The sequence below is a fragment of the Semicossyphus pulcher genome, unplaced genomic scaffold (genome assembly GCF_022749685.1).
Source record: "Semicossyphus pulcher isolate SPU_LCO1_2020_fin unplaced genomic scaffold, fSemPul1.0.p SCAF_13, whole genome shotgun sequence".
In the NCBI taxonomy this organism is placed as follows: domain Eukaryota; kingdom Metazoa; phylum Chordata; class Actinopteri; order Labriformes; family Labridae; genus Semicossyphus; species Semicossyphus pulcher.
The window spans coordinates 13,130,273-13,147,061 of NW_027211637.1; the positions used below are offsets into that span (position 1 = coordinate 13,130,273).

The window sequence follows — 16,789 nt, forward strand, 5'->3', positions numbered from 1 at the left end:
TTTTGTGGAGTGTTTTCAGTTTTTTATTGAAACAGTATGAACATGAAACACTGCAATTAAATTAAAAGGGTTCAAACAAATGGGATAGCACAAATTAAAGTCCTAGAACTGATAAAATGTGGCGAAGCAGAAGGGAGGAAACAAACATGTCGTTGCAAACATTTGCAGTGTCTAAAGCCTATTCATTAAACATTACAACACTCATTCAGTGCACATATTAAACGAGTTTGTAAAGCAAGCGGAGCTAAGCTGAGACTTCATTATTTGTACACCCATTAAGCACACGGACAATTGCAAAAATAACAAAACGGGGCATTGCTGCCTAACACTGTGCACCAACACTAAGTGCAACTTTAAAACGTCATCCTCTGCACTCAATCTGGGGTTAGCTAAATATAAAGACAGGAGGCTGTTCTGGTAATCTAACTATCAACAGAAGTACTATGAATACATTGTAAAGACAATGCTATCTCTATGTCTAATAACCACTGGCTGCGTGTAAGCCTTCATAAGGAACATGCCAGAAGTCAACAAAGCTGTTCTTTTTGGAATGGGTTGGCAGTTAAAAAGTACAGTCAATTCACATTAATAATGCACTTCAAAAGTTAAAGTCCTCCTAACTACCTAGAGAATACCAGAGACAGTGGCACAAACCCTTCTGCTAAATTTCACAGATATGTATTAGGTTTTTATATGTCAGTGTTAAAGTGGGCAGAATGTCACGTTACTCTTGCAAATGAGGGAGCCTTTTCTTTTCTGTTAGCCTCATGCTACCCTTTAGAGCTCACGACTGTAATGTCAGAACAACTTCTGCACACGGTGCTTCATACAGTTGAGCCAACATGTGAGGGATTCTGTGAGAAAGTTGTTTTAAATGCTGCTCAGGGGGGCTTTAAAGGTCTAATCGCTAAAATGATGCCTGTATGTACTGTGTTGTTTAATATAAATGCTAGCCTATGCAACTGCAACATATGAGAAAATCATTAGCTGTATGCTATGTAGTCCCCTTGCATTGTATATACATCCTGTGGAATTTGTAGCAGCCTCTCCTGCTTTCTTTCCTGCCCACGCTGTTCTCGTCTGTTGAATTCACTTAAGTTGTGTCACTGTTTTCCATTTTTACGTCCTCTTAAAATTTCCATGCAAATACAAATCAGTCACTCTTTAAAATGAGAGAGATTTTACCCCGAGATGACAGATAATTCCCTCCTATTATTCCCCTCTCTCTCTTTTTTTTATTTTACAAAATGCATTTGAAAAGGCCTGAAATTCTTCGTGACATCCTGCCGTCACCTTGTTTTGTTCTCTCCGAGGGAGCAGGGGAGGACGGAGCCTTTTATATCAGCAGCTCCAGGGGGTAGAGGAGGTGAAGGGGGGAGGTGAGGATGTTTGCTCATGTACCCCTCTTCTCTTACATACACACAGTACACACATCAACACACACAAGCCTCCCTCCCCCTCTTTGTTTTTGGCAACAGTCCAGAGTCCTGGTTAGATGAGTTTAGTTCTGGTATCGTTCTTGTTTTCAGGATCAGATATGACGTCACGGCTCAGTAGTTCAGAATTTCCAGAACTTTGGACGCTCGGGCTGCTTGGCCGACTTTCTCCTCAAGGGCTGTGGGAATAAAAAAAGAGAGTGCAGACAGAGTCAGTCAGCGGTTGGAAAAGAAGTATTATTGTATCAACAGTAGTTAGAGCATATTTCATGGTTTAAATTGTTTTCTTCACTATGAGGGCTCTTGGACATTGACAACAAAATGGGTGGGTGGGGGGAGAAAAGCTTGTTTGTAGATTAATTTAAATATTAAAAATGTAGGGAAATATACAAAAAAAGGAACAATGTAAGCTTTAATGTAGGCACGTTTATCAGAACCCTAAAAAAAGTGACATTAGTTTGAAAGTCAGGTTGTTTTAAAGTTAACAATAATAGTTTTTAGACCACATTTACCCCTTTCAGAATGGAGCTAAGGTCATTGAAGATCTAATAGAGACAAACTGTAAAATAAACAGTTTTTAAATACACAAGTAATCACAGATAGACTGATTATTAGTTCCTCGAATGGAAAACCAAACAGAAGTTTTTGTGTTGCTGTTGAACCTCTGACAAACACAGAGCCCTCTGTTTAAAGGGAGCTACTGATACAAAACCAGCCTGCTTGATGACCATCGGCCACATAGACAGACACTGAGTCAATAAACAAGCTAATTTCAAGGCCAAATGGAGCCACTTGTCAGCATGAATACACAGTTTTCCTCCTGGGGCCATGGGGCTGAGTGTCAGAGGAAGCAGAAACAAACACCAAACTTTGTGAGTGGTTTTTTTTTGGGGGGGGGGTAAAATCTGTTACTCAAATGTGAATTAGCATCATAATGGGCAAGTTGTTAAAATCATTAGCGGGAACAATCAAATGGAGAAATTTACAGAAACCAGAACGCTGTCTTTTTTCGCAGGTTTTTTGTTCTTGGCGGACCTGTGACACAAGAAACATTCATCATTAAGACATGCAGCTCATGGCAGTGTTCTCAGAGGGGAGGGTGTGGTTCGTGGGAATAGTGTCATTTTAATAGGACCTCTATTAACTCTCATAAGAGGAGGTCAAATGTGTCTAACAGTGGAGACCAATTATGGTTGAAATGTTACATGGTTTGTGTCGGGCATGCGAGGTCATCTTATCTCACAGAATAACTCTCTCTCTCTGTGAGTCATTACATCACTGCCCGTGTTATTTCATCATCACATGTGTCCGTGATGACTCAAAGCTCCGGCTGTTTCGCTCCATATTTGGAGGAAGCCAGAAGTGATGACTCACTGAACAACATTAGCATTCACATGGATTCAAGCTCTGTGTGCATTTGAATGCGTATCCACCAGTGGAGGTGATGTACTTACGAGTATTTGCCCATCCTCCTCACGACAGCGATCACCACGGCGATGGCGATGACCACTGCCAACAGGGCGCCAATCACGATGCCGACGACCTGGCCGGAACTCATGCCCTCTGTGGGACAGAGACAGGTTTATTTTGGTGAACTATCTTTCATGTTTAATGTAGACAAGTGAAAGGAACTTGAATTACATTAATAACCTACATGTGACTTTAAACTCTTCCCTCCCTTCCAAATAAGACATGAAGGTTTCTGTAGTAGACCTTTTTGTACCTTTTTAACCTGCTATGGTCCTTTAAAATAATTTACCACGTATTTACAAAGGGAAGACCAATCTCATTTAAATATGCAAATATTACTGTCAGTGTACATGATGACATAGTTGCATTAGAATGTTCCAAAGGCCTCCAAATTTGGGCTTTTACATCCTGGTTTTCTCCTGGGTGTCATGACCCTGGACCCCCAAACTGGCTTCTGTTACTCACTGGCAGGCTACTCTCCTCCTCTCCTTGAATATATTAGTCTAGTTTCCTGACTCACTGATCCTTTATTTGACATATTTTTCATTTCTTAGTCATGTAGTCGTCAGTCTTGTCGGGGAGACATGACATGATAAGGTTAAGGTCCCATTAGGCCAGCTAAAATTGAATGATCCTATATTCTGTATTTTGAACACCTGACTTCAAACTGACAACCTTTACCGTCCCCCTACACATTCCTCACCGTCTGGCTCGTCATCCAAGATCATCTCTCCATTTGTCTCGCTGGCTGCTGTCACCACAGGTATGACCTCCTCTGCCTCAGTTGGAGCTGCAGGAGCTGCAGGAGCTGCAGGAGCTGCAGGAGCTTCGGTCTCCGCGACGGGACCCTCAGTAACAACTGGTGCTATTGCTTCAGTAGCAGTAGCAGGAGGGGCTTCTGTCTCGACAACTTGCCCATCAGTGTTGACTGTAAATGCCGGAGGTGCGGCCTCGGTGGCAGCTTCTGTTACGGCTTCTTCAGCGGCTGCGTCCGGCTCGCTTGTAGGACCAGCGGTGACAACAGCGTCTGTAGGGTCGCCTTCTTTTCCGGCCTCAGTGATGGCATGTTCTGTAGGGATCTCTGTGGGGCCTGAGGACAGGAATAAGAGGTCACAGATGACTTCACATGCAGGTGTAAATGTGGGAGTACAATCTGTTGCATCAGGACAGAGTGGAAACTGACACAAAAAGGTTTCCCGTCCATCAAGATGTATACAAAAAGTGGACACGGTAAATGTTTAGATTCTTTCCTGACATAATGACGTGTGGACAGGACCTTTCCTCTTTCTTACACCCTCCCGTAACACTCCTCCAGCAAATGGCTACCGTGACAGCACGACTACCACACCCCGTGACTTCATAAAAAGTACATCCCCCCTCCATCCTGTCTGAAAGGCTCTACGTTAGCATACTGGCATGCCATATTCTCTGTCTCATTTCCTGTGGAGGGAGCTGCTCACGGCAGCAGCCGATGCGTTTGGAGAGCGAGAGAATGCTTGTTAACCCTCAGACACTTAACATGTGCAGTCATTAGAGGGTGGGGCTGCAGGGGCAACGCCTGATCTTGTGAGAAGCAACTGGATGATTTCTGTCATGGATTCACGTATTTTGGAAACATTTTTTTTGTCTCGTTATTAACAGAGATATGTAGGATTGTCAGCTTATATCAAGCTCACTTTTTACATGGTGAACTTTGCTCAAAAGTCCTTTATGTACTTGCAGTAAAATGTCCCCTCCCATTGTGTATCAAGCAACTGTATAAAGACATGTATTTATCCTTGGGTCTTTCATCAAGGTCTGGACTATGCAGCAGCCTTGGTTCAACCTAATAATTTCCCTCCAATAGCCCGAGCTCCATCTCCCCACGTACAACATCCTCCCAGCCACAACTGAAAGCTTAGCTTGGACAGCAAAGCTTCAAAATTAAGGAGGTAGATTTCAGTGTGGCACTGAAATTATGGTCTACAGTTAACTTTCCACTGACAACATGTTGGCCTGAAATCGCTTCTTCTCCTGGGGAAGAAAAAAAAACGTTTAAAAACTTTTACTCTAGAGACCAGAAGAGCGTCTTTGCTGTTTTTCCAATCTTAGCGTGTGACATCATGCTCTCTCCATGTCCGATTGTTCTGAATACTTTAAATAATACAGATTACTTTAAATGGGTAAAAATAACCCTGAATGGCCGGCGCAGTTATTCCTAGTCCCATGTTGCCTAGCGTGTTCATTAGCAACAGGAGGGGTAAATATAACAAAACATTTGTTCCCACTGTTGCAGAGTACTGAAGGGGCTTTTTCAAGGCCACTCACACTGTTTGTTTGGAACGTCTGTAAGCGATGATAAAACGGTCTGTGCTTCGCTGAGTATGGCTATGTATGCTATGTGTAATTGCCCCCTCAACCTCCTTTAACAATTGTTTCATTATGTGTACAGTTCCCACAATTAGCTCAGAGTAGTATTTCCTCCCCAACCGTGCTGTACGGTACTAAATACAGCTGCATGAGTGAGTAACAGAGTGAGATTGTTGCGGTCCACATCCCCTCTCCTCTCTTTTCCTTTTAATCTACTCCTCGTCCACCTTCCTCTCCATGACCCTGCCACTCCCTAAGGAGAGGTTTGTTGCTGCTGAGACCTTTGAGAAGGCTGAATCCCTGGAGAGAAAAGGAGAGGGAGAGAGAAAAGGGGAGGGCAGGAGGGGTGGAGGGGAGCTTTGAGGGAGCAGCCCCTTCTGCTGCCTGATTTCATTGTGAACTCTCTGTGTTAGCAGTCTTTGCTCACAGCTAGGAGTGTGTCTGTGTGTAGTGGTTAGCATGTGTGTATGTAAGTGACACTCTGTTAATGCTGAGGGGGGTGTTAGATCAGGGTCAGATCCAGAACAGGACCCCTGAAGCTGGTATACTCAGCTCTGTGCACCCCTCAGAAAGTAAAGAGCAGCGCAGAGCTGGAAGCCGTTCCAGTTTCTTTTTCACTCTTTCAAACCCAGACTGAAGAACGTTTACGTAACTGCGGCGTCGGCCTTATTATTCCAAATGTTTGGTGGTGCACCCAGGTCATTTTACCCACCATTACATCATTTGGACCACACGTGCTCTCTCGCATCCATTTCAATGTGGAGCACGAAACACCCTGAAATCATCCTGCCAGGCAACGAGCGTCAGCAAGTGGCAATGAGTTCATACTGCATGTGTTTATTTCTATGTGTTTGTATTTGTATAATCCACCAAAAACATTTTCACTTTTCTCTTTCATAATGAAACATTTAAGGCGAGGAAAAAAGTTTATGGACATCCAACACACAAAAAGAACACAAAAGCAAAACAAGCTGTAATGACACTGTGTGTAAAGACAGGTTTCAGAGAGGGACAGAGAAGGCAGGCAGGAGAAAAGTAGGAGTAGTGGTGAAGGAATACAGCTAAAAGTTGGAAAGAGGAGGTGGAGGCCCCCCATGTCGAGCATCACTCCTGGCTGGCATAAATAAAACCTCCAGAGAGAGTGAAAAGCGAGGGAGGGACGCAGGGATATACAGTGTGAGACAGGAAAAGAGGGAGTAGCAGCTTCCATCCATTACGATCACAATCAGCTGTCACCGAGGCCCCTCGTTTGTGTGTATGTGTGTGTGTGTGAAAGAGAGAGACAGCCGCTAATTCACAGTTCTGTGTAGGAGGAGGGAGAGGGCCAATACAGACGGCGTGAGGGAGTGTGAGAGTGCCCACCTTTTGAGCCCAGGAATGTTTTTGCGGCGTTGGAGGAGGAAAATGTGAGAGAGATAGGCGCCCTGCCCATCGAACTCCACTACAATGAGACGTAACCTCCCCCGCACGACCAGTAGGAGTCGGCTGTGGAGATACTGGGCTGTGCCATGCACTGACTGTGGATTTTAAGCAGGAGAAAGAGAGTTTTCTTCTCTCCTGGTCTAAATTAGATGCAGTGCATGCAGAAGGTCCCATCTGGACTCTATCGCCAGGGGCACAAACTGGTCCAGACCTTGATCAAGTGGGCCTTTTATCTCATGTTTAAAAGGTCTGATTAAATTCCTAAAATGTAATGACTCAGGGCAAGGATGACATGAAATGCAACCACTGAGGAAACAATAGAATAAACACATCATGCGTCATTTTCAGCCTCTTTACTCTCTTGTTTTCTTTCAAACAAAACACCCCAGATAAAAGCAACCTCCCTGACTGATACTTTTATCTAACATCTTAAAGTGTTTCTAATCCTGCTCACCTTTAAATCCAACTCCCACATCTTAAACACACACCCAGTTGTGTAAGTGTTCCTTAGTCAGCAGTTCTATATTTTTTCTACTTTCTCTTGCACCAGGTCTCACCCTGCAGCACACGTAGGTGCTACAGATATGAGACATTTGTGTCAGTGCTCACAGAAGACACACACATACACAGAAAGCTCCACATGGACGTTTGGGCCTTTCTCTGAGGCCCTGCAGTCTCGAGTCGCCATAGCGCGGTCCCTGCCAAGATGGCCTCAGACTCCTTTCCATAAACAGATGTTTCTTTCTCCTCGCAGAAAAAAAAAAGTATGACTGAGCGCGTTTTATTTTTTTCTGAACATGGTTCTAAGTTGACGTGAGAAGTGCTTCCTCTCTCTTTACCCACATGTGTCTCATATTTGGAGTATGAGCGCAGTATTTGAGTCATTTCTAGAAGTGGGCATGGACAAAGGGCATTGACCTCTCCCTTCAGCAGCCAGATGTGACGGGGATGTTATAGAAGCAGAGAGGCAGACAAAGCTCATTAAGAAGGAGACCGGACGGGGAGGAGGGGGGGGCGGCGTGAGGGAGGAGGTGCTTTTACAGGATACATGGGGTTTGCTAGTTAAGTGAGCAAGGCGCGAGGAGTTAAAAGACCCCATTTGTGAAGGATGGATGAGGAGGGAGCCGCTTTCTTTGTTTCCCCTTTCCTTTGGAACCGGCTGAGTTTAGAATCATTCTAAAAGTTTCAGGACTTTCTGTGAAATGAAGCAGGCATGTCGACTCCAACCGGTAAAGGTTGTTATTTATAAATAGACCCAGTCCCTCTCTGCTCCCCCCCATGCACCAATCCTATCCCCCGGGGTCCAGACCCATCAAGCTGGAACAGGGGAAGGGGGCAGAGAGTTGGAGAAAGGAGGAGGACTGTTAAGAGACGGGGGGAGAAGTGGGACGGGGAGGGGAATTTCAAGTGGTAAAGCTTGATACCCCACCAAAGATGGGTAAATGCCAAGGGGCGGCGCGCCGTCTAACAACGTCTAACAACACCCGGGTTTAAGAGGGTGGGGCGCCTCTTAAAGCTCATCACGTACCGGGTGCTCTCTTGCTTCCCGTCTCCTGCTCCTCTCTCATCCATATGACCCTCTTAAATATAGAGCGTCTCTCTATTAATACACACACGCAAACCAGCCCTGCCCTGCCCTACAGTTCCCTCAGGCCTCTGCCACACCCCCCCTGTGCCTGCTGCTTCCACTGGGCAACACACTGCTGGTCAAGGCAAAGGAAGGAAGCAGAAAGAAAAGAAGAGAGGGAAAACACACATACAAGGAGATAGAAGAGGGGAGATGCAAAGAGAAAATCAGAGCAGGAGGAAAGAAGTCCCAGCTGAGAGAGAACTTAGAGATCAGGAGTAAAGTGAGAGGAGACAGGGGATAGGCTTTCAGATAAATGTGTACGGTGTGTGTTACAGTTTACAGCCCCCCTCCTCTCCCTGTGTATGAGCACTGTTTTGGGAGCCTTCCAAAGGATATTCCTTTCTTCTCTTTACCAGTGCCAAGAATTTACAGACACGAGGCAGCAGAGCTCCTGCTATTACATCATATTTCTCCCTCATGTCGGCAAATCACAATTTTTCCTGCTGTCCAGAGCTCAGGAGTGGTGTGAAAATGAGAGCGAAGGAAAGAGAGACAGGAACAAAATCAGCACAGACGTTTTGGGACATTTGAGTCGGCCCCTCTGTTAAATTAACACTTTGACCACAGCTCTGCTTTTCCATCAGGGTGATTCTCTGTTAATATGAAACATATGAGCCGCGCTACGGCCGGCAATTTTAAAAGAGGTTTTCAGTCATGATTTAACAGTAAAACAAATTTTGAATGACTATTTTTGAATGATTTAAACATAAGAACTTATTTCGGGGATACACCAATTAAAAATTAGTGTATTTCACCTTTTAAAAAGCAGCCTCCACAGTGTTATTGTTCGATCACCAGGGATTAAAGCAGACAAAGAGTGGTGTGGTGTGGGCACATGGAGGCAGAGGGAGAGAGGGGACACAGTGTGCTAACAGCAGGACGGTGATAGCAGAAAGTTCACTTACTTGCATGTGTGAAGGCACAGAAAGGGCCAACCAGGGCCAGCAGGAGCAGCAGCTGAACATTCATGGTGGTGGCAAAATCGTCTCTCCTTCAGTCACAACCTTTAGGGAGTTCCTCAGGGCAAAGAGTAAGACACTGGAGCCCTCGCACACGCCGCCTCGCACACGCCAGACACACACCAAGCAGCCTCTCCGGAGGGCAAGGGTTAAAGTTCAAAAAATAAAAGGTCAACAATGAAAATAAAGTCTTCAGGAGAAGTTTAAGGAAGAAGTGTGCCTGAGATCCTTTTTAACTTTTGGAGGTGAAGAAGAAGAGCGGGGCTGGTCGCTCTCACAGCTGGAGGAAGGACGAATAGAGTGTGTTGGAGGGATGTAAAGAGGACAAGAGAGAAGAGAGGAGATCTGGCCACTTTGAGAAAGTGGAGGGAGAGAGAGAGAGAGAGGGAGAGAGAGAGAGGGACTGGCACACAGAAGGAGAGAGAAAAGAGTGTGTGTGTGAGTAACTGCGCTTGTGAGTGGAGGAGGGGTGCTGGTACTGGTGGTGAGCTGGGCGGGCTGAGGAGCAAGGGGCAGGTTGGGTTGGGAGGGGGGTGTCTGGATTGGGGCAGTTAGGTGATTTCAGCCCTCGTGGTCCAGCCCCGTGTAGGGCGCGCTCGCCGCCCTGTGTGCCAATCCTGCAATATCAGCAGCGCGCACACACTCACACACGTAAAAACACACATAGAAATACCGATAAGTAGACAGTTGACTTGTATATCATGACAAGACACGCACTTCAAATAAAAGCTGGCTAGAAACTGAAAATGCTTTCTGAATGAATGGAGCCAGATGTAAACACAGCGCTGAGCTGTTTGAAATAATAAAAGTCACAGAGTTAAGAGCCAAGAAAGTGTCTGCAGTAGAGCACAGCTCCACTACATGTTACCTATCACAATGTTTGACAGTATTTATGCAAAAACAAAAGGAAACAGGCATCTGTACTGATCTATTAAATCATCAATCTTGTTCTTGCGAAGAAAAGTGACAGCGTACATCTGTGTCTGACAGACAGTAGCAGAAGAGAGCAGCTTTTAAAACACATTTTCCCAATGAAAAGGAGCCGTAAATACAGTTAGAACATTGTGTTACTTTCACACAGGGAAGCATGGGTGGTCTGCTGAGTTTATATGCGTTGGAGGGCAAACAAACTGTCGCTTGGCACTAGGCTGACACCTGTTGGACAATAAGCAAGCAGTGGTCGAGACGGCAGATAGCCAAGGGGGAAGAGGTATCTCATTAACTAAAATGTCCAGATTTATTTTGGTTTTTTTCTACCTAAAAAGTCAGATTTTTATTTAATATAAATTCCAAAAGCCAGGAGCGGTGTTAGATTTTGAGTCAGCCGTGCAGCAACTTGTCTAACTCCAGTTTTTTGTAAGACTGGTAACTCAAACATGCCAACAGCTGATGAAATAACGACAGCAGATGCGAGGTTAGCGCAGTAAAAATGGTCAATAACATTTTAATAAACACTGAAACAGATTTAAACTGCTGAACCGTCATACACAGATTATTTATGACACACAAAACGCCAATGGCAACTTTTTTTTTTTATCACCTATTTACAATATAATGAAGGTATGTACATACTGTGTCTCCTGAAGGACAAATAACAAAATACTTTCTCTCCATTTGCTGTTTTCTTTTCATCAGTCTGTGTTTTTCAAGGGCAAACGTAGGAGTAACATACCGCTATTTACAAGGACAACAACACACAAACATACAAGATATATATGCTGGTCACTGTAATACAGCATTTAATGGCAATAATAAAGAGTATCTTTCTTTTTTTTTCTATAATGAGACCTTGTTTGACCATTCCAACAATCACTGAGATCTTCCAAAGCAAAGAGCACTTTAAGGTCCCGTTTTTCACTGTGTAATTCACTTTAATACAAACAAATCCTTCTTTCTTATGTGTATTTTTTAAACTGTCGCAGCTGTTAGCTAAAGGAAATCAGAGAGGACTATACACACTTGTACACACGGACAAAATTAAACATCACAGTAAAAAAAAAAGTTGAGCATCTAAAACTTGTTTAGTCTCTTTTGCTGATCTGTTTTTTTAAAGTCTTTTAAAGAAAGAAATAAAATGTTCACGTTTCTCTTTTCTTTCTCTGATTAACGAGATGCTATCAAGTTTGGTGTTGTGCAAAGACTGCCCTTCATCTTCTTCATGAGGCTTCTGGAAATCGCGACCGACCTTCACTGATTTGCACTTCCCCAAAATTATAAAAGCTTGAAAAACTGAATCATATCTCAGAAAACTCTGTATTACAGTTGACAAAGTCTTCTCATTTTCATTTTAATTAGCGAAAGTTGTTTGAGCTACTGAAAAGCTTATTCCACAGTATTTTATATAGTTAGCTTATAAGCTGACAAATGAAGATTTGAAACCTTTTTTGACCACAGTCACTGGGAGGCTTCGCCAACAGGAAGTGAACACTGACAGCACAGATCAACACAGAACCTCCCATACAGAGATGTAAATGGCTTTGTGTTGTCTGACATTGTAATTGAATGTGACACCCTGAGACCATGTTACCATGGACTGTTCCACACACACACACAATAATGACATTTAAAAGGGTATAATTAACTGAATAAGCTGAGAGTAGGTGTCCAATGAGAAAGAAAGAGCAGATTGTGGTGCATAGAACTTTTTCAGGCAAAGGAAGCTTTATGCTGCGTGTTTAACCAGCAGGTGGTGCTCCACTCAACCATTACTGACTCAAGTAGATCAGGTACACCATCATCATATTTTATCTTCATTTTAACTGTAGTTTCAAAGCCCCACAGTCACAGATATGCCCAGTTTGAAACGTAACAAAGAAAGGGAAGGTTACAACGGTCAGACCTGCTGAATGTGGGTGAAAGGTTGAAATGATGCAGGAGAGGCTTCTGCTCATTTCAGGGACCGGTGCTGAAACTTTGCAGACACGGGACAAAAATAGTGGCAGGAAACACAAAAGATTTAAATTATTCACAGACGATTTGACGACACTTTGGCGATGCGTAACCCTGTTGGCATTGGGTGGGGACAAAACATGAGACACTTGAAAGATAATCAGACGTCCTCATGCTTTAGACGATGTGTGTTTACAGCTTGGCTTGGTCCAATTCCATTGAAGTCTCTTTTTTTTTTTTAATGATTGTCTTTAAACTCACCGTCCACTTTTACCAGAAAAAAAGGCTGGCAAGATCAGAAAAAATGACTTTCTGTTTGTTTTCTTTTGGATTGTCTTCTGTTTTTTTTTTTCACACAGGTGAGAGGAGCAGGACAGCCAGTTCCGTTCCTCACCTGACATCGCGTCTCTCTGTCTCTGCAGTCTCTCTCTCCCGTCTCTCACAAGCGGCTCAGTTTAGACGATTGAGTCCCAGTCAAAGTCGTCCTGGATGTCGTCTGCAGTGAGCATGCGTCTCACCTGGAAGTGTCCCAGAGGCAGCCTGTGTTGATGCTGCTGCTGGCCCAGCTGGCTGAGATGGCCTAAACATGCAACAGGAGACAAAAAACTTTGGCATGAGTTCTTTCATTTACTCCTAAAACCAGATTTTATCAGTAAATCAGCAAAGATGTTTTTTATCCTGTTAAACCACAACAACAATTGTGGTAGCATCTGATTACAAGTAGAATGTAGTGACTCGTGGGAAAGGAAGGATCCAGTGTTTTTTAAATGCAATGATTTTAAGACATCTCAGCTTCTGAAGCATCAAATCTCTTTCTCTATTTTTTTAAGCTGTCTTTTTTGATCGTGCCAACTGGAAGAGGGACTTGATTTTTGGAGTATGCCTTTAATTGTAGCTGTTACTTTGTTCATTCTCTTAGCCAGTCTGTGACACACCTGTTTATGTCTGCGGTTTTTTCTTCTTCATGCAGGGATTAAAATGTATAAATAGATATGGCTGAAATTACTGATGTTAACACTGAATGCTTCTTTTTAAAGATGTTGTGCTTTTACTTGTTTACCATAATGTCAGAACACAACCATAATACGATATGCTGCTGACAAAAGCACACATATGCATTGCTATAAACCGGCATAAACACATATACTGCACTCTGCCTCCTCTTTCTGACCTGTTAATAGAGCGATGGAGGAGTCACCTGTCATGTTGGGGGCCGTGTTGCTCATGGGAGGCATGTGGGGATATCCTGGTGGGCCCATCAGTGAGGAAATGCTCTGTCTCGAGTCCATGTACATGTTCCCTGTGGGAGAGCAGACAAAAGGGCCATGACTAACTGTAAGATTAGTATTAGGAGTTTCACTCATATGTATGTGTCTTTGAGCTGCGAACATGTGCACAGTTTTACTTCTATCTTATGCTAAGCTTTAGAAATCCTACAGAAAGTGCTGTCACTTAGTGGAATACCCACTGGGGACTTATCCCCTCGTCTTCATATCTTTACTCCATGCTACGAAGTTAGGAGCATCCATAACCCATTGTAAATCTGTGGTTGGAAAACAATGGCGCAGTAAGGAATAAGACAGCAATTCAACAGCAGGTGAGCGCAGACTTTGGTGAACTATCGGCAAAGGTGAGAAGTCACTTAAATCTTAAATATTATTCTTATGTTTCATTCCATTATAATGAAATATTACTTTTGTTTCTTAATAATTTGTATTTTATTACAGTTGCTGACAGCTTTATCTGAAGCAAACTGAACTCAAATTGTAGCCTTTGTCTGTTGTATCTCAGTAAGTTGTATCTACAAATGAAATAAACAACACAAAACATTGTAATGACATAAGCAGACTAAATGTTTAAAAATAAATGCAGGACTCTTATTTTGAAATATAACATGTTAAAATAGTGGTGTGACAAACTGACCCGTGCTGATGTGTTGGTTATGTTGGTTGTGTTGCCCGTGCTGATTGTGCAGGCTGGCCTTTGGGTGCATCGCCCCGTGCGGCTGAGCCGGGTGCTGCGGTGCTCCTGGAAGTGTCGGGTGTTGGACCTGAGGTGGCGGGTGGGTGGCACCCTGAGGGGGGATGACCCCGGTGGCCGTAAAGAACTGATTAATGGAGGAACACAGGTCGGCCATCTGAGCGGCGTCCAGCGACCAGTTGTTGAGCTCCGCCTGCCGCATGCTCTCCTTTAGACCTGACCGACACACAGACAAGACGGTCACCCACTGAAGAGCTTTTATCATTTTCAGGGAACCACTTGAACCTGATCCATCAGAATATTACACATGTTGTCAACATTTTTCCACAGCTTCAAAACTAAGCAGCAAATGTATTGTGCATCATTTCAGTCACATGACCTATTTGAGTGCAGGATCTTGAGCAATGCTTATTCTGTGAGCTTCTGGGACGTACATGGTTAATGTTGGTCGTATTAAAGATGTGTACAAATAAAAAATATGTTATCTGTTGTGAGTAGAACATATAGTACTTACATTGATGTCTTATTTAATAGCAATGCTCATGTTCATCTTGATTCATATACGAGTCCAAATGTTATTATATGGTGAATCATATCTTGCAGTTACACTTCCTTTCCATTAGACTAACAATGCTCCAGCCTGAAAGCACTTCTACATCAGCATATTACAAGGAATAAGCATAAAAGAAATGCAACATAAATTACTTGTATCATAAATTATTATCACATGTGAAGCATCGTCCTGCATAAAAATTCCCACTATGATTTTCTGTATTGACAGTCAACACGATGCAGAAGCAGACCCTGAACATAAACACCTCCTTCCCTTCAACAGACATACACCTCAGCCTCTATTCAACACACTCCTGTCTGATATTTTCCTAAATCTAATTCATATGGCTTGTGTTTGGCAGCGACGGAGACCCCTGCTCTTTGGAGGTGAGCCAGAGACGGTGGAGGATGGCATTATGGTGGTGTGAGGGAGGTCAAGCGCTGCAGGAGGACAGAGAGAGAGAGAGAGACGGCAGCAGCACGGACCCCGTGTGTTATAAGACCAGCCGTCGTCATCCATCGTGTGTGGATGTGCCGGCTTTGTGCGCTGACCGTGATAAGAGGCTGTTACCGAGCCGGGGCCTAATTGGATTATTCACATCATACAATTGGGAGGGAGAGTGTGTGTGAGAGAGAGAGAGAGAAAGAGAGAGAGAGAGAGTGGCAACCCCTCAGATGCAGCATAATGACTTTTATTAGGCCAGTACTATAACCACACTGGATATTATAACATTGTGCCTGAAGGGCGGGTTTATATGTGTATATGAAAGCGCAGAGGGGAACCATGATGGTTTAATCAAAGTAACTGATTAGCATAAGCATTTTAGTCATTCTCGATGTGTCCACACAGGCTGCCGTAGACAACTTTATTAATGTTCATTTCAGATGCTGCTCACACTGATTGTATCACGTAGCGCGGCTTGTGTGTGTGTGTGTTTGTGTGTTACCTTGAAATGGGGAGAGGTCTACGTCAGCCCAGTTGTAGCTGGTAGCAATGCGGCAGCTCTCCTTCAGCCAGTCGAGGTTTGGGTACCAGTCTGATGACATGCCTGGGAGAGAGGACACACACATAAACACGCACACACATTAGGGATAAAACTATTTTCATGATTAAATGAGCTAAGGTGATTTTTTAAATTCATCATTCAGTTGTCCAAGATGACATCTTCTGTTGCTTGTTTGTCTCAACCCAAAAACACAGAGGAAAACAGTAAATTATCACGTCTGACACACTCAAATTACAATATTTGGCTTTTTTTCTAGTTGAACGACTTGAAATATTAATCAATGATGAAAGCTGTTGACGTTTTTTTTTCCTAATAACTGACTGAGAATAAAATATAAGGGCACCAACATGAGACCGTTCAGTGTCAGAGTGTTAAATTATATTAAACAGGTGAACTGATTCAAATTTAAAAAGGTACAATTTTGTCTCTGCTGTCAACCACAAGGTGGTGTGACTTCACACAGCAACACCCCAGCCACAGCTCTGCTTTTGAAAAAAAGAAAAAAGAAAAAAGGAGATGCTTTTCACCGCCTTCACCACGGCAAACTAAACAACAATACATTCTGAGGCCTGGGATCAAAGACAGAGGGATTGCTTTCATTCATCCTCTGCTTGGTTGAGGGGAATACTAACCTAGATAAATAATGTCTGTATAGTCCCTCTTTTGGCCTGAGAGCTGTGTTGCAGAGACACAAAGGAAAAGAAAAAAACAAAGAGTGGGAAAATGAGCAGGAAAAGCCTCGGTGAAGCTTTGGAGATGTCTGTCTGTATCAGCTCTGCCTCATAATATCAAATGCTCTGGGAGCAAACAGTGAGGAGAGACCATAATATGAATGCGATGAGTCGGTGCAGAGACAAGCCTTTTCTGGTGTGTAAGGGCAAATTGCATTTACACTAACGTGGCCCTGGGAGTCAGGACAAGTGGAATTCCTTGTTTGGTACCGTACAGCTTCAGTATGAAACAGGAAACTAGTAGGAAAGTTGTTATGTTGGGCATTCAGGCTTCCACAGTGTATTCCTGTTCGTTTTTACTATTGTTCTTTTATCAAAATAAGTGACTTTTTACAAAACAAGTAGCACTAAGGTAACTAGAACT

The 16,789-nt window shown here is 43.5% G+C and overlaps 2 protein-coding genes across 3 annotated transcripts in view; both read right to left on the bottom strand.

Moving 5' to 3' along the window:
* On the bottom strand, positions 1-9,680 carry pdpn (podoplanin). Its single transcript, XM_069660235.1, has 4 exons — positions 9,213-9,680; positions 3,610-3,996; positions 2,891-2,999; positions 1-1,615 (listed from the first exon to the last, which is right to left on the bottom strand). The coding sequence occupies exons 1-4, from the start codon at positions 9,274-9,276 to the stop codon at positions 1,609-1,611; spliced, it is 567 nt and encodes a 188-aa protein (XP_069516336.1). The 5' UTR covers positions 9,277-9,680; the 3' UTR covers positions 1-1,608.
* A 1,023-nt stretch (positions 9,681-10,703) lies between these two features.
* Positions 10,704-16,789, bottom strand: part of LOC138589670 (forkhead box protein J3-like) — a 57,061-nt gene continuing 50,975 nt past the window's right edge. The window contains exons 10-13 of one of the 2 annotated variants that reach the window (XM_069660070.1): positions 15,635-15,736; positions 14,079-14,351; positions 13,354-13,455; positions 10,704-12,735 (exon numbers count right to left, since the gene is read on the bottom strand). In XM_069660070.1, the coding sequence (XP_069516171.1) occupies positions 12,611-12,735; positions 13,354-13,455; positions 14,079-14,351; positions 15,635-15,736 (602 nt within the window). In that variant the 3' untranslated portion in view covers positions 10,704-12,610. Of the gene's footprint in view, positions 12,736-13,326; positions 13,456-14,078; positions 14,352-15,634; positions 15,737-16,789 lie in introns of both variants that reach the window. The other variant, XM_069660069.1, reaches the window with a different exon arrangement.